Source organism: Rhinopithecus roxellana, chromosome 12 (assembly GCF_007565055.1).
Source record: "Rhinopithecus roxellana isolate Shanxi Qingling chromosome 12, ASM756505v1, whole genome shotgun sequence".
Taxonomy (NCBI): Eukaryota; Metazoa; Chordata; class Mammalia; order Primates; family Cercopithecidae; genus Rhinopithecus; species Rhinopithecus roxellana.
The window spans coordinates 16,859,887-16,886,274 of record NC_044560.1 but is presented as its reverse complement, the minus strand read 5'-3'; the positions used below and the strand labels follow the sequence as shown (position 1 = coordinate 16,886,274).

The 26,388-nt window shown below is 44.0% G+C and overlaps 1 protein-coding gene across 1 annotated transcript in view; it reads right to left on the bottom strand.

The window, feature by feature from the left end:
• Positions 1 to 15,916, bottom strand: part of STX12 (syntaxin 12) — a 53,192-nt gene extending 37,276 nt beyond the window's left edge. The window contains exon 1 of the mRNA XM_010380367.2: positions 15,646 to 15,916. Coding sequence (XP_010378669.2) covers positions 15,646 to 15,763 — 118 coding nt within the window. The 5' untranslated portion in view covers positions 15,764 to 15,916. The remainder of the gene's footprint in view (positions 1 to 15,645) is intronic.
• Positions 15,917 to 26,388: the final 10,472 nt, after the last annotated feature.

Genomic DNA, 26,388 nt, shown 5'->3' with positions numbered 1-26,388 from the left:
CTGCTAAATGACTGGTTCAGTGGAAGAAAATGAGGAAACCGATGTATATTGTATAATTTGTGAATATTATAGAAACAGTATACATATAATGCTCCCATGTCCAACAAGAAAGAACCCTCACTTACTAGAATTTTGAAATTTAAAAATTAATTGTTCCAAATTCACTTTTTGGTAATGGTACTCTTTAAAATAACAATATTTGGGGGATACAGTCATAATCTTGTCCCCAATTTGGTCACCAAGATTAGTAAAAAAGTAAGCTAAAATTTATTAAGTATCAGTTACCTTACAATACTAATGACATGCTAATAGTCCCTAAATCTGATAAGAAGCAACGATTAGGCAAAAATCTTCTAACTGATTGCTGGGTGCTTCTATTCCTAAACAGAAATGGAACAACTCAGTCCTTAGTAGTAAATACAAGCTATTTCTCCCTAGCCAAAATTACTGCATTGTTGGAGATACAAACATTTCCAGAGTCAAGTATATGTAGGGTGGTAGCACTTCAGATTATGATTTCATCTTATTTTAAGACCATGTTTTCCTAACAAAAATGTGATTCCAGTCTTATAACAGAAATATAGGATTCACTTAATTCAAAATTTGCCTTTTGACAAGACTTCTCTAAAATATATCTACTCTACTAAGTGAGGGTTACCTATAGCTCAGTGGTTCCATGGTTCTAATTATAAGCACTATAATTACTGCATTCTGCTAAGATAGCATTATGTGTGACAACCACTTTTCTTCATCACTAACATGTGGTATGTCCTTCTTGTCTAAGTCAAATGGGAATCAGGATACCACTAAAGCTATTAACTGGACAGCCATAAAAATAATGTATGAAAGAGGGCATGGATTTTCATTTATTGAGCATCTACTATGATGTACTAGACACTGGGTTTGACAAGCATTAACTTATTTGACTCCAAAAATCCTTTAAGTAAGCATTATTATTCCATTGTTGCATATGAGCACAATGAGGCTCCTGAGAGTTAACAGAACTCATTCACTCAGTCAGTCATTCATTCAGAGTAGAGGACCTACTCTACACTATTCCATGTCCTAGAAGACACTTGCCTTCAAGAGTCTTCTAAGGAAAAGAGATAGGTAATAAACATATCAGGTAGTGATAAGTTATATAAAGAGAAATAAACTCAGGTAAGGGCTGAAGTGACAGCGGTGGGCATACTAGTTATACAGAGTGGTCAGGGTATAAATAGAAATAAATTCAGGTAAGGGCTGAAGTGACAGTGGTGAGTAGAGGATACTAGTTATATACAGTGGTCAGAGAGACCTCTCTGATAAGGTGACACTGAGCAGAGATCCAAAGTGAAAGATCAAGCCACACAGCTATCTTGGGGAGAAGCATTCTAGGAGAAGAGAGTCATCAGTACAAAGTCCCCAAAGCAAGGGTGCTTGACATGATGGAGGCCAGGGTGGCTAGAGCAGAGTAAGCAAGAGACAGTAAAGAGGTGGCCAAGAAGGTAGTAGGGACCCAGATTGTATAGGGCCTTGCAAACAATTAGGACTTTGAATTTTAATGAAATGGGAAATCACTGGTAAGTTTTGAGCAGAGTGTCATTACAAGCAGAATTCAAACTCAGGGCTAACTCCAGTGGAATGTGCCACATTACATTCTCTCAAAAGGCTGACTCTTACAGGAAAAAGAATGTAGTCACACAGGGCAGTCCTAGATTTCCCAGTGTTCCACTTAGCCCCACCCTACTTATCTGATACCTCCCTAACTTAATAGCTCTCTGCTCCAGATAGGCTGATGTTCTTCCTCTAACCTGCTCCCTTCTCCAGCTCCCTGGCACCTATGGGAATACTCCTCTGTACTCACTAGAGTCCAGCAGAGTGCCAGGCACCCAGGTGATACATAATTAATTATTGATTAATTGAGTTAGCCTCCCTTTTACATTCTGGCAAGCTCTTTGAGGCAGAAGATATGAATGAAGAATATAAGCTAGGAATAATGAGGCCTGAAATCTAAGCCAGACTTGACGACTAACTAAATGCATGGCACTAAGCAAGTCATTTCTTTTGACTGGGTCTCTTTTTCACCAATTATAGATGATATTCAGATTTCATTGACATTTACTGAATACTTAAACTATTTGTGTAAGGTTTTTATTTTCTCTCATTAAATCCTTACAACTATGTGAGAACTAAATGATCTCTAAGTACTCCCACCACTGCTCAATTCCAAAATTCAGTAACAGTGAAATAGCTCCAGTCGCAGAATTATGCTGTGTAACCAATGAGTACTTTTGCAACCCAGAAGTTTGGCTTAGAAAGGTTCCACCTGTGACTTTCTTAACTTCATAAATGCAAGGTACAAACAGGACTGGACTGACTATATGCCTCTAGAAGGCAGAGACCGCATTCTACTCATTTTTGTGTATGTATAACTCCTCCCAACACACACACACCCATCCAGAAAATAGTTGAATATATGATGACACACAAAGGTAGACCTGATAAAAAAGTGAAGGAAATAGGTCTCGTCTTACTGTCTTTAAAAAGTAGAGCATTCCTTGGAAACTTTAGAAGTATGCTAAAGTTATTAATCATCTATCAAAATTTATTAAATAAGCTACAGAGCTATGGGAATTTTATAGAATATGAAAAAAATCAATTAATAATCAGCTGTTCTCTGCGTATTCTCAGTGGAGAACTCTTCTTCATCTAGACTTTTCTGATTTCCTTTGTTGGGATGACCTGAATTTGGGGGGTAGAGATAGGGAGGGGTTGAGGAAGTGGGGGTGTTGGGGACATTTTAGGGTCATTTGCTAGCTAAGCACCAGAACAAATCTAAGCCTTAACACTTTCTAAATTTCTAAATATTAAGATATTTTCTTTAAATTTTTGAGCAAGACTCAGGTATCAGACACCCTAAAACTCAAATCATAAGGACAACAGTGTCATAGTTTACTGGAACCCAGAGAAGCAGAATTTTTTGTATATTGCCCTCTATAATCACCAACATCAGGGATTTGTTCAAAACTAGTAACTCAGTGACTCATGTATCGTACATCTAAGAGATGTATCCTTCAGTAAACCTAAAGCACACAAAGGAATAACATGTTTACACATACATTTATTTGCCCTTGAGCATACTTAAAATATCAAAAGAAAAGTGAGGCCAGGCAAAGTGGCTCACACCTACAATCCCAACACTTTGGGAGGCCAAGGTGGGCAGATCACTTGAGGCCAGGGGTTCAAGACCAGCCTGGGCAACATAGTGAGAACTGCCTCTACAAAAAATTTAAAAATTAGCCAAGCATGGTGGCGCATGCCTGTAGTCCTGGTTACTCAAGAGGCTGAGAGAGGAGGATCACTCCAGCCCAGGAGTTTGAGGCTGCAGTGAGCTATGATCATGCCTCTGCACTCCAGCCTAAGCGACAGAGCAAGACTCTGTCTCAAAAAATAGACAAATGAAAAAAAATTTAAAAAGTAAAGTGACACTTTTTTCTTTTGAGATAGTTTCCCTCTTGTTGCCCAGGCTGGAGTGCAATGGTGCGATCTCGGCTCACCACAACCTCTGCCTCCCAGGTTCAAGCGATTCTCCTGCCTCACCTTCCCGAGTAGCTTGGATTAGAGGTATGTGCCACTACGCCTGGCTAACTTTTTGTATTTTTAGTAGAGATGGGGTTTCTCCATGTTGGTCAGCCTGGTCTCAAACTCCTGACCTCAGGTGATCCACCTGCCTCAGCCTCCCAAAGTGCTGGGATTATAGGCATGGGCCACTGTGCTTGGCCAAGTGATGCTTTTTGGAAATATTTTTACCAGGATGAGTTGAATCTTCTGGCTAACTTGGTTAATGAGAAAACTCCTTTTCCAAGCATCCTAGTAAATGAAGGTTTTATGTTAGATCGACGTGCTACAACTTTTTGGAGGAAAATAATTGGTTTTTTCCTATGAAATGTTACATAATCCTAGAAACCAGATGACTAGGCCAAAGGTAAAGACAAGTCCTTCAGTTCTGTGTAAGCAATTTTGTTCTTTTAAAACTAGGACTCTGCTGGGCATGGTGGCTCACGCCTGTAATCCCAGCACTTTGGGACGCCAAGGTGGGCAGATCACCTGAGGTCAGGGGTTTTGAGACCAGGCTGGCCAACGTGGCAAAACCCCGTCTTTACTAAAAATACAAAAATTAGCCAGGCATGGTGTCACATGCCTGTAGTCTCAGCTACTCAGGAGGCTGAGGCAGGAGAATTGCTTGAACCCGGGAGCGGAGGTTGCACTAAGCTGAGATCGTGCCACTGCACTCTAGCCTTGGTAACAGAGCGTGACTCCATCTCAAAAACAAAACAAAATAAAACAAAAAAACAACTAGGACTCAATTTCTCCTATCACTGACCTCTCATTTTAAAAAAGCATATCCTGGCTAAAACTTTTAAAAGAGTATGAAGCAAATCAATGTGTTATACATTACAGCTAACATCCACACTAGGAACTACTCTAAACTGAAAACTCCTTATGTGCTTTTAGCTGATATTGGGAGAATCTGAATCTCCAAATGAACCTTCATCCAAAGCAAAGTCAAAGCAAAGTCAAATTATATTGAAAGTAACTATTATCAGAGGTAGGAAAAAGATTTCTCTTCATTTAACAGGATCTAATGCTCTAATTCAGTATTTTAAAAAACAAACAAATTCAACAACAAAAAAACATTTACACCAAATGAGAAAATGATAGCCGATGTGGTGATTATAAAATGAAGTCATCTCAGTGTTTTACTCTGAAAATTATGTTTACATTCTGTCTTTTTTTTTTTTTGAGATGGAGTCTCGCTCTGTCCCCCAGGCTGGAGTGCAGTGGCCAGATCTCAGCTCACTGCAAGCTCTGCCTCCCGGGTTTACACCATTCTCCTGCCTCAGCCTCCCGAGTAGCTGGGACTACAGGCGCCCGCCACCTCACCCGGCTAGTTTTTTGTATTTTTTAGTAGAGACGGGGTTTCACCGTGTTAGCCAGAATGGTCTCAATCTCCTGACCTCGTGATCCGCCTGTCTTGGCCTCCCAAAGTGCTGGGATTACAGGCTTAAGCCACCGCACCCGGCCTACATTCTGTTTTTATATCACTACAATGAAAATTACCTTTTTAAAAAAATGTTTTATTTTTTTGAGACAGAGTTTTGCTGTTGTTGCCCAGGCTGGAGTGCAATGGTGCAGTCTCAGCTCACTGCAGCCTCCGCCTCCCGGGTTCAAGTGATTCTCCTGTCTCAGCCTCCCAAGTAGCTGGGATTATTACAGGTGCCGGCCACTATGCCCTGCTAATTTTTGTATTTTTAGTGGAGACGGGGTTTCACCATGTTGGTCAGGCTGGTCTCAATCTCCTGACCTCAGGTGATCCGCCCACCTTGGCCTCCCAAAGTGCTGGAATTACAGGTGTGAGTCACCGTGTCCTTCAACCTGACTTTAAAAAATAGCCACTGTACTATAACAGTAAAGTTCTAGACTAAAGTGAAAATGGATACTAAATATCAAAGGTATAATTTCCCTTTAACCATACCAGTTTCAGCATATTCAACGGTTAACAGCATAGCTCTGAATTAAGACTGCCTATGTGGCCAGGCATGGTGGTTCATGCCTGTAATTCCAGCACTTTGGGAGGCCAAGGTGGGAGGATCACTTGAACCCAGGAGTTTGACACCAGCCTGGGCAACAAAGTGAGCCAGTCTCTACAAAAAATTTAAAAATTACTTGGATGTGGTGGTGCGTGCCTGTAGTCCTAACTACTTGGAAGGTGGAGGTGGGGGGATCCCTTGAGTTCAAGGTTGCAGTGACCTATGATGGCACCACTGTACTACTGGCACATCCTGGGTGTCAGAGCAAGACCCTGTCTCAAAAAAAAAAAAAACAAAAAACAAACAAACAAAAGAAAACACTGCTTATGCCTATGCTTGTCCTGGTCCCGCTACTTCCTGGCAGAGTGATCTTGAGTAAAAGACTCCATTCCTCTATGCCTTAGTTTCCTTGCCTAAAAAATGAAAATAATAAGAGAATCTTCATATGGTTGTTGTGAGGATGAAATGAGATGATACGAAGCTAAATTTAGAACAATGTCCGGCACATAAAAGCACTCAATTAAAGATAGCTATTATTATCAAAAGCAAGACCAAGAAAAATGTACTTAGCAGTGATAAAATAAATTAAGTACATATTGAATGCCAACTATATATCCAATGTTGTTCCAGGCACTGTGGCTAAAGATAAATGTATAATGCATGGTCTCCACAAAACTAACAGTGATCTCTCTGCTTGGAATGACAATATCAAAAAGCTTGAATTAAAGAATATATAACATAAGTGCTAAACTGTGAGGGAAAACTGCTTGTAATATAAATTCAAAGGAAAAACACCAAAATGAGAGCTAACATTTCTTTTTTTTTTTTTTTTTTTGAGGCGGAGTCTCGCTCTGTCGCCCAGGCTGGAGTGCGGTGGCCGGATCTCAGCTCACTGCAAGCTCCGCCTCCCGGGTTCACGCCATTCTCCTGCCTCAGCCTCCCGAGTAGCTGAGACTACAGGCGCCACCACCACGCCCGGCTAATTTTTTTGTATTTTTAGTAGAGACGGGGTTTCACCGTATTAGCCAGGATGGATTTGATTTCCTGACCTTGTGATCTGCCTGTCTCAGCCTCCCAAAGTGCTGGGATTACAGGCGTGAGCCACTGCGCCCGGCTGAGCTAACATTTCTTAAGCAATTACTATGTAGCAGGTACTGTACATGAATTATCTCATTTAATCATCACTACCCTATGAAATAGGTATTATTAACTCCATTTTAACAATGAGGAAACTGAGAAATAGGTAAAGCAATGTGTTTACACAGCTAGTAAGAAGCAGATCTAGGATTCAAATCCTGGCAATATGACTCCTGAGTCTGCCTACCTACCTATTAAACTATAGTGGGGCAAGGAATTCAACAAGTATTAATAATGTCGCCATTGGGGCTGGGCGTGGTGGCTCACACCTGTAACCCCAGCACTTTGGGAGGCTGCAGTGGGCAAATCACCTGAGGTCAGGAGTTCGAGACCAGCTTGGTCAACATGGTGAAACCGTGTCTCTACTAAAAATACAAAAATTAGCTGGGTGTGGTGGCACGAGCCTGTAATCCCAGCTACTCAGGAGGCTGAGGCATGAGAATTGCTTAACCCAGGGAGGTGGAGGTTGCAGTGAGCTGAGATTGTGCCACTGCACTCCAGCCTGGGCGATAGAGCGAGACTCCATCTCAAAATAATAAAAATAATAAAGTCACCATTTACTGAATGCCTACTATGTGCCAGGTAGTATACTAGACACTTTCAAACATCCCCCACTTTTTTTTTCTGAGACAGGGTCTCACTCTGTCACCCAGGCTGGAGTGCAGTGGTGCAATCTCAGCTCACTGCAACCTCCGCAGTGACGTGATCTCGGCTCACTGCTACCTCTGCTTCCCAGGCTCAAGCAATCTGCCCACCTCACCCTCCCAAGTAGCTGTGACTGTGTGCACCACCAGATCCAGCTAATTTTTTATTTTTGGTAGAGCCGGGGTTTCGCCAAGTTGTCCAGGCTGGTCTCAAACTTCTGAGCTCAAGAGATCCACTCACCTCAGCCTCCCAAAGTGCAGGGATTACAGGTGTGAGCCACTGTGCCCAGCCTCAAACATCCCTTTTTAATAATTTCACTCATTTTATAAATGGGGTTACACACGGAAAGGGAAAATAACCTGCTCGAGGTTGATACATGGAAGAGGAGGGATTCAGTCACAGATGTGCTGACCCTGCAGAGTCCATGATCTTTCTGACTTCACTTTATCTTTCAAAAGCAAAGGAAGGCTGGGTGCCTGTAATCCCAGCACTCTCGGAGGCCAAGGCGGGCAGATCACCTGAGGTCAGGAGTTCAAGACCAGCCTGGCCAACATGGTGAAACTCTGTCTCTACTAAAAATACAAAATTAGTCAGGCGTGGTGGTGCACGCCTATAATCCCAGCTACTGGGGAGGCTGAGGCAGGAGAATCGCTTGAATCTGGGAGGCGGAAGTTGCAGTGAGCCAAGATCGCCCCACTGCACTCCAGCCTGGGAAACAGAGCAAGACTCCGTCTCAAAAATAAAAATGCAAAGAAAAACTTAGTTGCTATGAGCAGGACTTATGCACAACTGAGAGGATTTGTATAATTTAGATAGCCAACGAGGTAGGGAGAGAAAAGATACTAAAAAAAGGAGGAACCAAAGGCCAGGCGCAGTGGCTCACGCCTGTAATCCCAGCACTTTGGATGGCTGAAGTGGGCGGATCATCTGAGATTGGGAGTTCGAGACCAGCCTGACCAACATGGAGAAACCCGGTCTCTACTAAAAATATAAAATTAGCCGGGCGTCGTGGCGCATTCCTGTAATCCCAGCTACTAGGGAGGCTGAGGTAGGAGAATCGCTTGAACCTGGGAGGCGGAGGTTGCGGTGAGCCAAGATCGCACCACTGCACTTCAGCCTGGGCTGTTAACAACAGCTAAACTCCGTCTCAAAAAAAAAAAAAAAAAGGAGGAACCAAATGAGCAAAATATAAACCGAAAGATAGAGTTGAGGAACGTAAAGAAAATAGCCTTCCTAGCAAAGAGTAAGGAAGAGTAGAAAATATGGCTAATTTGGGTTAAGATCGCAGGGAGTGAAAGCAAGGTGGAATATTAAGATCTGATTCAGGGCCAGGCGCGGTGGCTCACGCCTGTAATCCCAGCACTTTGGGAGGCCGAGACGGGCGGATCACAAGGTCAGGAGATCTAGACCATCCTGGCTAGCACGGTGAAACCCCGTCTCTACTAAAAAAAAAAAATACAAAAAAAATTAGCCGGGCGTGGTGGCGGGTGCCTATAGTCCCAGCTACTCGGGAGGCTGAGGCAGGAGAATGGCGTGAACCCAGGAGGCGGAACTTGCAGTGAGCCGAAATCGCGCCACTGCACTCCAGCCTGGGTGACAGAGCAAGACTCCGTCTCAAAAAAAAAAAAAAAAAAAAAAAAAGATCTGATTCAGGCTGAGCGTGGTGGTTCATACTTGTTATCCCAGTACTTTGGGAGGCTGAGATGGGCAGATCACCTGAGGTCAGGAGTTCAAGACCAGCCTGGCCAACATGGTGAAACCCTGTCTCTACTAAAAATACAAAAATTAGCTGGGCATGGTGGCAGGCGCCTGCAATCCCAGTTACTCAGGAGGCTGAAGCAGGAGAAATGCTTGAACCCAGGAGGTGGAGGTTACAGTGTGCCAAGATCACACCATGGCACTCCAGCCTGGGTGACAAAGTGAGACTCTGGCTCAAAAAAAAAAAAACCACAAAACAAAACATCTGATTCAGTAGACAACAGAGAGCCACTTCAGGCTCTTGAAGAAGTGAGCAGTATAATAAAAACAGGACTTTAGACATAGTGCTGATAGCATTATCAGTATAAACTAGAATGGGGCGAGACCATAATCAGAGACACTATGAATATGCTGCTGAAATACAGATGTTGAGCTGATGAAGACTTAAGAGGACAGCAAAGAAACATAAAAAGTAAGGGGCAAACATGAAAATAACTTTGAAAGTAGAACCCCAAGGATTTCATAATAATCAATTTAAAAGTTAAACTCTTCATGCTTTGGGAGACTGAGGTAGGAGGATGGCTTGAGGTCAGGAATTCAAGACCAGCCTGGGCAACACAGCAAGACCCCCGTCTCTAAAAAACTTTTACAACTTGTCAGGCGCAGTGCCACATGCCTGTAGTCCTAGCTACTTGGGAGACTCAAGTAGGAGGATCGCTAAAGCCTAAGAGTTTGAGGTTACAGTGGGCTACGACTGCACCACTGCATTCCAGCCTGGGTGACAGAGTGAGACCTCCACTCTTCTTATTCTGTTAGTAAACAAGATCACATCAATAGCAACATAAAGAACAGAAATGCTGCTGGGTTTTTTTGGTTGTTGTTTTTTTGTTTTTTTTCTGAGATGGAATCTCATTCTGTTGCCCAGGCTGGAGTGCAGTAGAGCAATCTTGGTCTTGGCTCACTGCAACCTCTGCCTCCCCAGTTCAAGCAATTCTCCTGCCTAGGCCTCCCGGGTAGCTGGGACTACAGGCGCCCACCATCACGCCCGGCTAACCTTTTGATTTTTAGCAGAGGCGGGGTTTTGCCATGTTGGCCGTCCGGCCGGTCTCGAATGCCTGATCTCAGGTGATCCGACTGCCTCGGCCTCCCAAAGTGCTGGGATTACAGGCTTGAGACACCCCGCCCGGCCAGAAATGCTGTTCTTCAATCCCTTCAGAGTTAACTTTGAGGTTAATAGGTTTTTAGCTATATCTGCCTCAGCAATACTTGCCCAGACACTTCGTTCCACAGTAAGTCAAATATTTTTCCTCTGTACCCAACGCATACTGATAACCACCACTTGTACTGGGCAGTCACCCTTAGCTGTACCTGTAACAACTCACGCAGTGAGGTGCCTTATCTCAGGCTGGATGTGCTCAGCAATTCCAACCCCACATCTGTGGCTCAACAGTTTAGAAAAAAGAATAACTTCTCTCAAACTTTTAATGGGTACAAGTCCTTGCAGGACTGTATGGGTATGTGGGTATATGTATGTCTGTGAGCTCACATTCTAAGGGTATATTTGGGTGTGCTGGTCTCTTGGCAAGGTTTGGTGATAGGTACTAGCTTGATAACTGAGTAGATGCAATGTCATCCCATCAATTTCAGACTTCCCATTTCTCCCCAAACAATTCCTAGGGAAGAATTCCTTTTTTTTTTTGGAGATGGGAGTCTCGCTCTGTCATCCAGACCTGAGTGCAGTGGCACGATCTTGGCTCAGTGCAACCTCTGCCTCCTGGCTTCAAGCAATTCTCCAGCTTCAGCCTCCTGAGTAGCTGGGATTACAGGCATGCATCACCATGCCTGGCTAATTTTTTTGTATTTTTAATAGAAACAGGGTTTCACAGTGTTGGCCAGGCTGGTCTCAAACTCCTGACCTGGTGATCCGCCCGCCTCAGTCTCCCAAAGTGCTGGGATTACAGGCGTGAGCCACCATGCCCGGCCTGGAAAAATTTCAACTCACACTGCCTAGGGTCACACGATATGGTATGTACCACACACTACAAGGGGAAAGAGGCAGGAAGAGTTCCAAAATGGTAGAAATGCCTCATTCATTCAAATCAATTTGATACAATTTATTATGCATCAAGATCCTATATAATATGATCCCTGGTTACCTCTCTGGCCTCCTTCCCTATTCTGCCTCCTTTTTCTAACTGTGCTCCAGCCATACTAGCCTCCTTGCTCTTCTTTGAACACATCAAAGTCTTTGCTCTTGCCCTATATCTAGAACGCCTTTCCCAACTACTCACACAGCTCTCTCGCTCACTTCATTCACATGTCTACTCACTCAAATGTTACCTCCTCAGAGAGGTCTTCCTTGATCAACTAAAATAGTACACCCACCCTCCCTCTTCCCTGACTGTCTATCTACTTACCCTGCTTTTTCTTCACAGCATTTATTATTAGTTGACATTATTTATATGTGTGTGTACATATGTGTGTATACATACCCCTCCACACACAAATACACATACATATGCATTAATGGGAGGGATTTTACCTCTTGTTCATTGCTTTACCCCAGCACATAGCAGGAGTTCCAGGAATATTTGTTGCATAGTGGATCAATGAATCTTTCATATGTTTGGGACTGAGATAAGTACTGGAAATATAAAGATGAATAAGTCATGCCCCTTGACTCAAAGGAGCTAACAAACTGACGGAGGAGATGAACACACCACAAGAAGAGAAAGCACTACGGTTTCAGGTATTTCCCCCACAGAGTGTCCTCTAGAGAGTGAAAAAACAAGTTATTTGCATACTTATAAACCTGAAGTGTTAACTGCTATAGCACTGTTATTGATTTATTTATTTTTAATTTTATTTATTTATTTATGTAGAGACAAAGTATTACTCTGTCACCCAGTCTGGAGTACAGTGGTATAATCACAGCTCACTGCAGCCTCCAAATCCTGGGCTCAAGAGAGTCTCCAGCCTCAGCCTCCTAAGTAGCTAGGACTACAGGCACATGCTACCACATCTGGCTAATTTTTAAATTTGTTTTGTAGAGATGGGGTCTCGCTATATTGTCCAGGCTAATCTCAACCTCCTGGCCTCAAGTAATCCTCCCTCCTTGGCCTCCTAAAGTGCTGGGATTACAGGTGTGAGCCACTGAGCACAGCCCAGAACTGTAATATTAATAAAAAGTTATAAAAAGACAAATTGCTGGTCATAAGAGACAGACCTAGTTTCAAATTCAGATATTGTCATTTGTTAGCAGGGCAATTATTTAACCTTTATAGTTTGTTTCCTAATACATAACATGGAAATGATCCTGGTGCTTCAGCGTTGTTATAAAATAAGATAATGCATATAAAGCACTTTTCATACTGCCTGGAACACAGTATGTACTCAAACGTTAGCTATTAATATTACTAACAGTTGACTTAAATGATCCCCTTGGGCCCAATGCCCAATCAATAGCTAAATCTTACCAATTCTATCACCAAGGAAACCTCTCCTATTGTTTCCTTTCTTTTCATGTTCACAGCCCTAACTGGTATCTCTGATTTCAGTCTCTCTCCCTTTGAATTCAACTCACACTTTCCTAAAGAACTAAATCCAAGCCCCTTAGCTTAGCATTTAACGTCCTTCATGTTTGGGCCCCAATTTACCTTTCAATCCTTTTTTTCCCACTACTTTCTGGAATCTACCACTCTAGCCAAATTAAATTACTCTTCTAGATATACCCTATGCTTCCCCACTATGATGCCTGTTCATTTTACTCCCTCCTGGAATGCTCTTCTCTTTACCTTCAAAGGTCCAAATCTTTCCATCCTCTTTCCAGACATAACTCAAATGCCATAATGCCTTCTCAATTAAAAACAATCTCTCTCTCCCCAGAATACCTTCATGTTATTTATATGTCTTTTATAGCACCAATCCCTTTTAACTTTATATTTTGCTTATGTACTCTGCAGGTTCTCTGTTGAAAGATCCATGTCAGTTCTTACACTTACTACATACTCAAATAAATGTATGTTGAAGGCTAGGCATGGTGGCTCATACGTGTAAGCCTGGCCTATTGGGAGGCCAAGGTGGGTGAATCACTTGAGAACAGGAGTTCAAGACTAGCCTGGACAACATGGTGAAACTCCATCTCTACAAAAAATATAAAAATTAGCCAGGCATGGACCAGGCGCAGTGGCTCACGCCTGTATGCCCAGCACTTTGGGAGGCCAAGGCAGGCGAATCACAAGGTCAGGAGATCGAGACCATCCTGGCTAATACGGTGAAACCCCGTCTCCACTAAAAATACAAAAAATTAGCCGGGCGTAGTGGTGGGCGCCTGTAGTCCCAGCTACTCAGGAGGCTGAGGCAGGAGAATGGTGTGAACCCGGGAGGCGGGGCTTGCAGTGAGCCGAGATCGTGCCACTGCACTCCAGCCTGGGCAACACAGCAAGACTCCATCTCAAAAAAAAAAAAAAAATCATCCGGGCACGGTGGTGCACACCTGTAGTCCCAAGTACTTGTAGGGCTGAGGCAGGAGGACTGCTTCAGCCAGGGAGGTTGAGGCTGCAGTGAGCTGAGATCATGCCACTGCACTCCAGCCTGGGTGATAGAGTAAGACCCTGTCTTAAAATAAAAATTTAAATGTAAATTTAAAAATGTATGTCGGATCTACCTTTGGGAGTATTCTGGTTATATATATATATTATATATATATATATCAGCATGTATATGATATTCATTCAACATGTATCCACCTATCCATCTTCATGTGTATATTATATTGTATATAATATTTATATTATATATATTATAATATATATTATATATAATATTGAATACATGTTGAATGAATATTTTGCAAATAGATATTAAAATCAGATTTAGCCTCAACAAGAAAATTTCAGCCTTGAACTAGAATTTTTTGATCTAACCTGTATTACAGCTCCTTCACAAAAGGAAACTGGAACGTACTATACTTTCTAACCAGTGGTCATATTTTTTTTTTTATTCTGGATTTTAAGAGGTCACATACCCTTCCTTTCACTTCCAGAGTCTCAACTGCTTTTGATCAGAAACTTCTCAAATTCTACAATATATATTCAGATTTAAAAGCAAAGTGAGCCTGGGCAACATAGTGAGACCCCATCCCTACAAAAAATTTAAAAATTAGCCTGGCATGGTAGATGCATCCTTGTAGTCCTCGCTACTCAGCAAGCTGATCAGGAATTCAAGGTTATAGCAAGCTAGGATCGTTCCACTTCACTCAGATCACTGCACTCTGCCTGGGTGACAGAGCTAGACTCTGTCTCTTAAAAAAAACAAATTTAAAAAATTATTTAATTTTTTAAAATTAAAAAAATTAGGCTGGGCACAGTGGCTCACGCCTATAATCCCAGCACTTTGGAAGGCTGAGGTGGGAGAAGTGCTTGTGCCCAGGGGTTTGAGACCAGCCTGGCCAACACAGCAAGACTTCATCTCTACAAAAAAGAAAAATTTTTTAAAGTTTAAAAACTAAAGCAAAGTGATATTATTTAAAATACAGAATTGTAATTCAGAACTAACTAGTTCTGCCTATTAACAGAGTACACCAAGCTCACAAAACACAATAATAAACAATAAGGATGATGACCACCATTCTTTCCAAGTAAAGCTGCTGCTGATCTCCTGTTTATAAGGCTCCAAGATGATTTTCAAGCCCAAGAAACACCCTGTATTTGACTCATTCAGCTACAGGTTCACTCAGACCCTAATGGGGAGGAGGGAGTTTTGAGACAAGCAATACCATTCTAAATTCCACCAACTCTACCATGCATTACTTGCTCTGTGGTTGTGGCTACGTCTCTTAGCTTCCCTGTGTACCAGATTTGTTCAAGAGCAGCTAAGTAGGGAAGGAAAACAAAAGCCTCATCTGCCTGAAATCCAAAAATACACCCCGATGCTTTGTTACAAAAGACAAAATAATGTAAGTTGAAATGTTGCTGGTGAATTATCTTTATTAAAACAGAAGTCATCCCACCTCTCAAATACCAGTCATTGTGTCTGATTTCCGAATTCATTACAGGAAGAACTGTGTATGAAGTCACCCAAACACATGCAGTCTCCACTTCCCTTAATTGAAAGTTGCTGATTTCCGAGGAGCCAGGGGCTGAGCAGAATGTAAACCTAAAGGCTAAATCAGTAAACAACCCCATCCAAACTGGCCTAAGAGGAAAGCGAGGTGGGTGGGGAGGAAGGTGGATGACAGGAGAAACTCGGCTGACCACTGCGCCAAGTCAACAAGTCAACGCACTCACAGCTCTCAAGATGACACACACTCCCCTTCCCACCCTCGGGCTGTCAAGTCGGCTGTTTTGGTCCCAGCACCGTGAGGGCAGAACTCCAGAGAAGCAGCTCAAGCTTCAGCTGGGGCCGGGGACCCTCGGGCAGCCCGGGCCTGACAGACTGGGGGAGGCAAGCCCACCGCCCCCAGGGTGGACAGCCCGAGACAGCCCCAGGTGTGGCCTCGGCCATAGCCCCAGCCGGGCTCCGCGACCCGGCAGTCTCACCCAGGCCTGTCCCGGGGACAGCTCCCGCCCCCCAGCTCGGTACCCCGGCTCACTGGCTTGGCTGATCCGCTGGATGTTGCCGCTGCACGTCTGGATGATGCTGCTGAAGTCCCGGAGCTGGGGCCCCGAGGGCCCCGGGTTCCGGTACATATCTAAGGGACCGTATGACATGACGAGGAGCTGAGACCTGCTCGCCCTACACCACTCTCCTACCGGAAGCAGCCGCCAGCCGGGACCCGCAGGCTGACGGAGAAACTGGGAAGAGCAAGGGCGGGGAAGGAGCTAAGGCTGCGTGCGCACTAGTCCCGCCCTCACGCAGCGCGCACGCGTCCTCCCCGCCCCGGTTCAAAGTGCGCAAGCGCCGCTGGGACTGGGGCTGGGACTGTAGCTTAGAGACAGGACTCCCGGGGCTTGGGGGTTGCGGGGCGGAGAGATGACGTCACCTAGTTGGGGCTGAGATTGGATGAGCTGGGGTGGAGGTGTTGTTTCTTGCCAGGGCACATTGACAAGAGGCAAGAATTTTCGATTTGCATAAAACTGTACCAGATGATCTCAGCCCTTACATCCTATTCTGTTTTGAGAATTCAGGCCCAAATATGGGAGTATTCAACGTTGAAACTCAGACCAGGAACCAAATCGTAACTCGAAATTCCTCTCCACTTCCATCCCCAGGGCTTTGGTAGTATTTGGGGTTTCCAAACCGCTTTCATTTCTCCCTCCACCCCTCTTCTAATCTAAACAGTAAAATAATAATGTTTATTAAGCACATACTATGTGTGAATCCTCACCGCAATTCACTTGTTCATAAGATTTTTCACAGCAAGGGATGAGGCTCTATCTATATTTTTATCATTAGAATAGATAACGGAGAGTGGGTTTTTTAAATATTGAAGTAAAGTAACTCATCAATGTTAGCATTATTATTTTCCCTATTACCGATGAGAAAATTAAGACCAGCGAGGTTAGTTCGCCTTGCTGAAGTTTGACTGCAAAACCCAAACGCTAAACTGACTCTCTCCTCACCTCGCTACTTCTCTAAAATTCATTCTCATCGAAATCTCTCCCAAATAGCTCGTTCATCTATATCCCAAACCAGTATTTCTTGGAGAACTAGATTCCTAAAATTTAAAAATCATACCCTTAAATAATTTGGAATGCATGACCTCAATTTTCCTACAGAAGACTGCATTTCTGTAAGCGTATGTTAAAAGGAAAGACATAGGATTTTGGTTTGGGAGGAGATCAAGATGGTGAGAAGTGAAGGGGAACTGGCTGCGCTTCCTGTGTTCTACACCCCACCCCACCCCACCCCAGCCTGCTTTGCAGTCTTTGGAAAATGCAAAGACAGAAAGCTGCTTGCCTGGATGAAAGGAGACCCGAAGTGAATGAGCCTGTATATGGCCTTAGGGTTTTTTCTTTATTTTATTTTAATTTTTTTTGAGACAGGGTCTCACTCTGTCACGCAGGTTGGAGTTCAGTGGCACGATCTCCGCTCACTGCAACCTCCTTCTCCTGGGCTCAAGAGATCCTCCCACTTCAGCCTCCGAGTAGTTGGGATTACAGGCGTGAGCCACCACGCCCAGCTAATTTTTATATTTTTTGTAGTGATGGGGTTTGGCCATGTTGTCCAGGATGGTCTCGAACTCCTGGGCTCAAGCGATCCACCCACCAGCCTTAGGATTTTTTTTTTTTTTTTGGGGGGGCGGGGACGGAGTCTCGCTCTGTCGCCCAGGCTGGAGTGCAGTGGCGCGATCTCGGCTCGCTGCAAGCTCCGCCTCCCGGGTTCACGCCATTCTCCTGCCTCAGCCTCCCGAGTAGCTGGGACTACAGGCGCCCGCCACCACGCCAGGCTAGTTTTTTGTATTTTTAGTGGAGACGGGGTTTCACCGTGTTAGCCAGGATGGTCTCGATCTGACCTCGTGAGCCACGCGCCTCAGCCTCCCAAAGTGCTGGGATTACAGGCGTGAGCCACCGCGCCCGGCCCCTTAGGATTTTTTAAGGGTGGCCATCTCTATTTTTCGTTGGAGAATTTGAGAGCATTTTTTTCCCTATCTCTAGAAAGAGATGGATAACATCTGGGGGCTCTTGTTTTGGTTATATTATTTTATTTTTGAAATGGAGTCTTGCTGTGTTGCCCAGACTGGAGTACAATGGCGCAGTCTTGGCTCACTGCAATTTCTGCCTCCTGGGTTCAAGCAATTCTCCTGCCTCAGCCTCCTGAGTAGCTGGGATTACAGGCATGCACCACCACAGCCCGGCTAATTTTTGTATTTTCAGTAGAGATGGGGTTTCACCATGTTGGTCAGGCTGGTCTTGAACTCCTGACCTCAGTTGATCCGCCCGCCTCGGCCTCCCAAAGTGTTGGGATTACAGGCGTGAGCCACCGCACTGGCCTGTTTTGGTTATTATTATACAACCTTACTGTTTCTTTTTTTTTTTTTTTTTTTTTTTTTGAGACGGAGTCTTGCTCTATCGCCCGGGCTGGAGTGCAGTGGCCGGATCTCAGCTCATTGCAAGCTCCGCCTCCCGGGTTTACACCATTCTTCTGCCTCAGCCTCCCGAGTAGCTGGGACTGCAGGCGCCCGCCACCTCGCCCGGCTAGCTTTTTGTATTTTTTAGTAGAGACGGCGTTTCACCGTGTTAGCCAGGATGGTCTCGATCTCCTGACCGCGTGATCCGCCCGTCTCGGCCCCTTACTGTTTCTTAGAATCTGTAGTTTTATGTCAAATCTTATAGCAAGTCATGTAAATTGCACTTTTTAACCTATATGATAGTCCTGATAATTTTTTTTTTTTTTTTTTTTTTTTGAGACAGAGTCTTGCTCTGTCGTCCAGGCTGGAGTGCAGTGGCCGGATCTCGGCTCACTGCAAGCTCCGCCTCCCGGGTTCACACCATTCTCGTGCCTCAGCCTCCCAAGCAGCTGGGACTATAGGCGCCCACCACCGCGCCCGGCTAGTTTTTGTATTTTTTAGTAGAGACGGGGTTTCACCGTGTTAGCCAGGATGGTCTCGATCTTCTGACCTCGTGATCCGCCCGCCTCGGCCTCCCAAAGTGCTGGGATTACAGACATGAGCCGCCGTGCCCGGCCTAATTTTTAAATTTACATTTCACACTATTTAAAGTGAAGTTCAGTAAAGGTATTTTTCTTGTAGGAATTAAAAATATTGTTTTCTTTCTCCATATACAATAAAAATCGTTTTAAGGCTGGGTGCAGTGGCTCACTACTGGAATCCCAGCACTTTGGGAGGCTGAGGCAGGCTGATCGTTGCTTGAGCTCGGGAGTTCGAGACCAGCCTGGGCAAAATGGCGAAAGCATGTCACTACCAAAAATGCAAAAATTAGCTGGGCACAGTGGCCTGAGCCTATAGTTCCAGCTACTCGGGAGCCTGAGGCAGGAGTGTGGCTTAAGCCTGGGAGGCGGAGGTTGTAGCGATCATCTCTCATAGCAGTAAATCTGTGCCTTCCAAATACTGGATGTCAAACAAACATTTATTGGATTAACACATGAATAATAAAAATAATAATTTTATCATTTCTTAAATGCCTCTTAGGTGCCAGGCAGTATGAACACATTTTGTGTACATTATCAGTAATCTCAAGATAAAACCCATCTGATAAAGACCACCTATAGTCAGAAAAATTTAAGTTTATTAACTTGCTGCTGCAAGGGAAACTGCACACCAAAGGAATCATGCAGCATGTCACAAAACACAGGAAGACAGTGAGTTATTCCAGGATTTGGGGAAAGAAATGTAGATAAATTTTTAAAGAAGCAGTGTTTTGATAGCCCCTAAACACACCAGGCTATGTGTAAAGGGATTATCATCAGGCCCCAGCTAACAAGATCCTGTTTCCTTGGAAACCATGATGCCAAGATAAATGTGGAATGTTGTGTCTGGAAACCCCTTATCTGAAGCTCTGCACCTGCGTTAGAAATTGAGGCTGCTCTTCTGCATCAAAGTAACTGATCCTCCAGGTAAGAGTGGTATATTCCATTCTTCTTGATAATTTGAGCAACAAATTTTCTAAAAATCTGTGGCTTTAGAGAAAATGTCTCTTAGCACTACAAACTTTTGTTAATTAACGAAAGTAGTCTTCATGGGTTTGCACCCATCAAGGTGATATTAGCTCCTTGGTATGGATAAAGAAACTGGAGATTCTGGGTACTTGCCTAATGTCATGCAGCTGTTAAGTGACAGAGCCAGGATTCCCATGCACCTTATGACCCAGCAATTCTACTCCTAACTATATACCCAACTATATGTGTTCCAAAAACCAGGTATAGTCCATAGGAGCATTTTTAGGACCAAGCAGCATTTTTCTATACTTATTTACTGCTTTTGTTTGTTTGTTTTGAGACAGGCTGGAGTGCAGTGGCATGATTTCAACTCACTGCAGACTCAATCTCTCTGGTTCAAGCCATCTTCCTACCTCAGGCCTCCAAGTAGCTGGGATTACAGGCACGCACCACCACACCTGGCTAATTTTCGTTTTTTTTTTTTGGTTTTTTTTTTTTTTTTTTTTTTTTTTTTTTGGTAGAGATGTGGTCTTGCCATGTTGCCCAGGCTAGTCTCAAACACCTGGGCTCAAGCGATTCATCCACCTTGGCCTCCCAAAGTGCTGGGATTACAGGAGTAAGCTATGACACTCAGCCCTTACATTTGATTGTTACTGAGTTATAATTGATATACAATCGAATGCATAGATATTAAGTGTTCAGCTCAATGGATTTTGACACACCCATGTTACTTCCACACCCAAACCAAGAGATAGAACATTTTCATCATCACCCCAGAAAGTTTCTTTGACTTATGCTCCTTTCTAATCCATTTCCCTCATCACTGGAAGTTACTTACTGATTTTTTTTTTTTTTTTTTTTTTTTTCTTGAGATGGAGTCTTACTCTGTCACCCAGGCTGGAGTGCAGTGGCATGATCTCGGCTCACTGCAACCTCCACCTCCTGGGTTCAAGCGATTCTCCTGCCTCAGCCTACCGAGTAGCTGGGAATACAGGCATGCGCCACCATGCCCAGCTGATTTTTTTGTATTTTTAGTAGAGACAGGGTTTCACCGTGGTCAGGCTGGCCTCGAATGATCCGCCTGCCTCGGCCTCTCAAATGATCCGCCTGCCTCAGCCTCTCAGTGCTGGGATTACAGGCGTGAGCCACTGCACCCGGCCTTTACTTCCTGATTTTTATCACTACAGATTAGCTTTGTCTGCTCTTGGACTTCATATTTTTTATATTCTTTAGTTTTGGCTTTTTTCAATTAAGACAATATTTTTGAGATTTATCCATGATGTTGCATATATCAGTAGTTTGGTCTTTTTTTTATTACTGATTAGTATTTCCTCATATAAATATACTTACAGTTTACTTATCCATTCTTTTATTGATGGATGTTTGCATTGTTTCCAATTTGGTGTTATTATGAAGTTCATAGCAGTATTTATTTTTACTAGTTCCAAACTGGAAACAACTTGAATATCCATCAACAGAGGTTTGTATAAACAGATATTATAGAGCACAAAAATAAATGGCCTACTGCTGTGTGAACAACATAGGTGACCTCTTCCCAACAATGCATAGCTAAAGAAGCCAGATGCAAATTAGCCAGGCATGGTGGTGCACACCTGTAGTCCTAGCTACCTGAGAGATCAAGGTGGGAGGATCCTTGAGGCCAGGAAGTCAAGGCTGCAGTGAGCTATGATCGCACCACTGCACTCCAGCCTGGGTGACAGAGCGAGACCCTGTTTCTTAAAAAAAAAAAAAAAGGAGAAGAAGAAGCCAGACATAAAATGAGTACAATCTGTATCATTTCATCTTTATTAAGTTCAAAACTGGCCAAATTAAATCTATGTTATTAAAAGTCAGAATAGGACTAGGTGCAGTGGCTCATGTCTGTAATCCCAGCACTTTGGGAGGCCAAAAGGATGGATCACTTGAGCTCAGGAAATCGAGACTATCCCAGACAATATGGTGAAACCCTGTCTCTACAAAAAATACAAAAATTAACTGGGCATGGTGGCACATGCCTGTAGTCCCAGCTACTCGGGAGGCTGAGGTGGGAGGATGGCTTGCACCTGGGAGGTAGAGGGTGCAATAATCCAAGATCGTAAAGTATCACTATCACTATCAGTATGGTGAGCTTCCTGGAGACTGTTAGGGAGGAGTTAATGGGGAAATTCACTTAGATTGCAAATAATACTGTATTAAAATTAGTGCTCATATATTGCTGGTGGGGATGCAAAATGGTACGGTCACTTTGGAAAATAGTTTTACAGTCTCTTATACAGTTAAGAATAAATTTACCTTACAACCCAGCAATTCAGCAGCTCCACTGCTATATATTTACCCAAGAATAATAAAAACACATTTCTTTTTTTTTTTTTTTTTTTTTGAGGCGGAGTCTCGCTCTGTCGCCCGGACTGGAGTGCAGTGGCCAGATCTCAGCTCACTGCAAGCTCCGCCTCCCGGGTTTACGCCATTCTCCTGCCTCAGCCTCCCGAGTAGCTGGGACTACAGGCGCCCGCCACCTCGCCCGGCTAGTTTTTGTATTTTTAGTAGAGACGGGGTTTCACCGTGTTAGCCAGGATGGTCTCGATCTCCTGACCTCGTGATCCGCCCGTCTCGGCCTCCCAAAGTGCTGGGATTACAGGCTTGAGCCACCGCGCCCGGCCAAAAACACATTTCTATTAAAAGACCTGTATGCAAATGTTCAAGGCAGCTTTATTCATAATAACCAAAAACTGGAAGCAGCTCAAGTGTCCATCAACTGCTGAAGAGATAAACTGTGGTACATCCACACAGTGGAAAACTATTCAGCTATAAAAAGAAACTACTGAGACATGGAATAAATTACTGAGACATGCAAAAACACGGATGAATCTCAAACACATACGCTAAGTGAAAAAAGTCAGACACAAAAGGCCATATCCTATATGATTCCATTTATATGACATTCTCTTTTTTTTTTTTTTTTTTGAGATGGAGTTTCACTCTTGTCACCCAGGCTGGAGTGCAATGGCGCGATCTCGGCTCACTGCAACCTCTGCCACCCAGGCTCAAGCGATTCTCCTGCCTCAGCCTCCCGAGTAGCTGAGACTACAGGCATGTGCCACCATGCCTAGCTCATTTTGTAATTTTGGAAGAGACGAGGTTTCACCATGTTGGCCAGGCTGGTCTTGAACTCCTGGCCTCAGGTGATCTGCCCACCTTGGCCTCCCACAGTGCTGGGATTACAGGCATGAACCACTGCACCTGGCTGTATGACATTCTCTAAAAGGCAAAGGTATAGGAATATAAATCAGATTAGTGGTTGCATAAAGGCTGATGTGGAGGGAAGGGCACCAAAGGACACAAGGGAACTTTTGGGGTTGATGAATATGTTCCATATCTTGATTATGGTGGTGATTACACAACTTCATACACTTGTCAAAACTCATTGTGCACTAAGGAGGGTTATTTTAGTGTATGCCAATTTTATACACACACACACAGACACACACATACTTAAATGGCACTCTAGGAATCAATGCAATAAAGTGGCATATATGAGGTAGGTAATGTGGAGTTGAAAAAGAGGTTATAAAAGTTGTGGGTTGCAATAATGGTCTGATGGCCTATAAGTGACCTAGGAATAAAGTGACTTTGGAAGCAAAAAAACAAGTAAACATACATGTTCATTCTAATTTATCCCTCTATCACCTTCCTTCTTAGGAAACATAAAATGTTGATTCTGTAGAAGTCATAGGTGATAATAGCTTACAAAATTGAATGCATGCTATGTGCCAAGCACTGTTCACCCAGGCTGGAGTGCCTGGCAGCTACATGACTTCTACATGTAGCTGGGCATAGTAGCTTGTGCCTGTAGTCCCAGCTTCTCAAGAGGCTGAGGTAGGAAGATTGCTTGAGTCTAAGAGTTCGAGGCTGCAGTAAACTATGATCATGCCACTGCACTCTAGCTTGAGCAACAGAGCGAGATCTGACTCTTTTTGTTTTTTTTTTTTAGACCGAGTCTCCCTGTGTCACCAGGCTGGAGTGCAGTGGCGCGATCTGGGCTCACGGCAACTTCTGACTCTCTGGTTCAAGCGATTCTCCTGCCTCAGTTTCCTGAGTAGCTGGGATCACAGGAACGTGCCACCACACCCAGTTAATTTTTTTTTTTTTTTTTTTTTTGAGATGGAGTCTCGCTCTGCTGCCCAGGCTGGAGGTGCAGTGGCTCGATCTCAGCTCACCACAAGCTCCGCCTCCTCGGTTCACGCCATTCTCCTGCCTCAGCCTCCTGAGTAGCTGGGACTACAGGCGCCCGCCACCACGCCCAGCTAATTTTTTGTATTTTTTTTTAATAGAGACGGGGTTTCACCGTATTAGCCAGGATGGTCTTGATCTTCTGACCTTGTGATCTGCCCGCCTCGACCTCCCAAAGTGCTGGGATTACAGGCGTGAGCCACCGCGCCCAGCCGACACCCAGCTAATTTTTGTATATTTAGTAGAGAGGGAGTTTCACCACGTTGACCAGGATGGTCTCAATCTCCTAACCTCATGATCCACCTGCCTCAGCCTCCTAAAGTGCTGGGATTTCAGGTGTGAAACGCCGTGCCTGGCTGAGATCTGACTCTGAAAACAAACAAACAAACAAACAAAACACTTCTATATGTATTATTTAATCCTCACAGTAACTCTAAGGTAAGTAGAGACAGGAAGTTTCCACTTCAGGCAGCCTGACATCATAGCACTACATGGTCTCACTTTTCAAATAGGGTTGATAATTTGCTGGAGGGACAGCCTGGCAAGCCCTGGTAGTCGGAGAAGTCATGGATTCCAGTAATAGCTAAGAAGTACGAACTACTTTCCCCCAAAAGGTAATTTTTATTGCTATCTTCAAAATCCAGAGGTTCACACAACCGTTACTCAATCCTGCTGGCCAAAAGTCAATGTGGTAGCTAGCCTCCAAGGTGGACCCTCAATATCATCTTCTGGTATTAATGCATCTGGACAGTCTCTTCCCACATCAAAGTGTCAGTAACTTGACCACTGTAACCAATAGGCTATTGTAGAAATGATGGAGTGTAATGTCTGAAGGTAGGACATGAAGGACATTATAGCTTGCTATCTCTGATCTGGCTTAGTTCCAAAACCCATTCCCTGTGTGGCAGATTGTATTTTATAAGATGGTCAGCACAATAGCCTCCACCTCACATGCTCTTCTACTTTGTTGTCCTCTGTCCTGTGAAACGGCCGTATATGCAAAGTGACCTCCAAATGCCAAGAAGCCAAGAAGACAAAGGAGGAGGCAGACAAATCCAATTTGTCAGTATTGGTTGATTTACTGAGGGAACTTATGGACAAATGCATAGTCCTGGGCAGCCACAAGACAGGTAATTTCTGTGCTGTTACTCCCTAGACCCAAAGCTTATATGCCATAGTGAATAGGTATATATGTTCTAGGAAGCCAGTTAATTAAAGGCAATCCTCCAGGACAGGCAGAAGTGCCATATGCATCATAATTTGTGCAATTAACATCAAGGCTGACATGTTCTTACACCAGGGACAGTAAATAAAGTAGAAACCAGCTAATTTCTGTATTTTTAGTAGAGATGGGGTTTCGCCATGTTGGCCAGGCTAGTCTAACGAACACTTGACCTGGTGATCTGCCCACGTCGGCCTCCCAAAGTGCTGGAATTACAGGCATGAGCCACTACTCCTGGCCTGTTTATACTATTTTCTTACCCTAAGTGGTTTTAAAGGCTGAGTAAATGAGTCAATTAAGATAATTCACACAATCAAGGTAGTCATAAAAATAGCCTACAAAATAGGCAGGGTGTGGTGGCTCACACCTGTAATCCCAGCACTTTGGGAGGCCGAGGTAGGCAGATCACTTGAGGTCAGGAGTTCGAGACCAGCCTGGCCAACATGATAAACCCTGTCTCTACTAAAAATACAAAAATTAGCCAGGCTTGGTGGCGGGCACCTGTAATCCCAGCTACTTGGGAGGCTGAGGCTAGAGAATTGCTTGAACCAGGGAGGCGGAGGTTGCAGTGAGTCGAGATTGCACCACTGCACTCCAGCCTGGGTGACAGAGCGAGACTCCATCTCAGAAAAACCAAAAAAAAAAAAAAAAACAGGCCAGGCACAGTGGCTCATGCCTGAAATCCTAGCACTTTGGGAGGCCAAAGCAGGTGGATCACCTGAGGTTAGGAGTTCAAGACCAACCTGGCCAACATGGCATAACCCTGTCTCCCACTAAAAATACAAAAATTAGCTGGGCATGGTGGCGCATGCCTATAATCCCAGCTACTTGGGAGGATGAGGCACAATATCACTTGAACCCAGGAGGCAGAGGTTGCAGCGAGCCGAGATCGCACCACTGCACTCCAGCCTGGGTGACAGAGCAAGAGTCTGTCTCAAACAAAAACAAAAACAAAAACATAGCCTACAAAATAAAACTATCTTCAACTTATTCTGAGAAAATTCGCTTTGAGTTTATAGAATGACCAGGATGTAACAGTGACAGTGTCTGAAAGGCACTTCTCATTTTAAAACCTACTGGCTCTAGGGTTTCAAAGGGATGCATTCCTCTCCTTGTGAGATGACATTTCAAAAAGCTTTCACTCATACTTCATGAAGATTCATTCTGTATTATGTTTTGAATAATAAGAATAAAAATCAAGGAACATGGCTGGGCATTGTGGCTCACACCTGGGTAATCCCAGCTCTTTGGGAGGCCAAGGTGGGAGGATCACTTGAGTCCAGGAGTTCAAGACCAGTCTGGGCAACATACTGAGACCTCATCTCT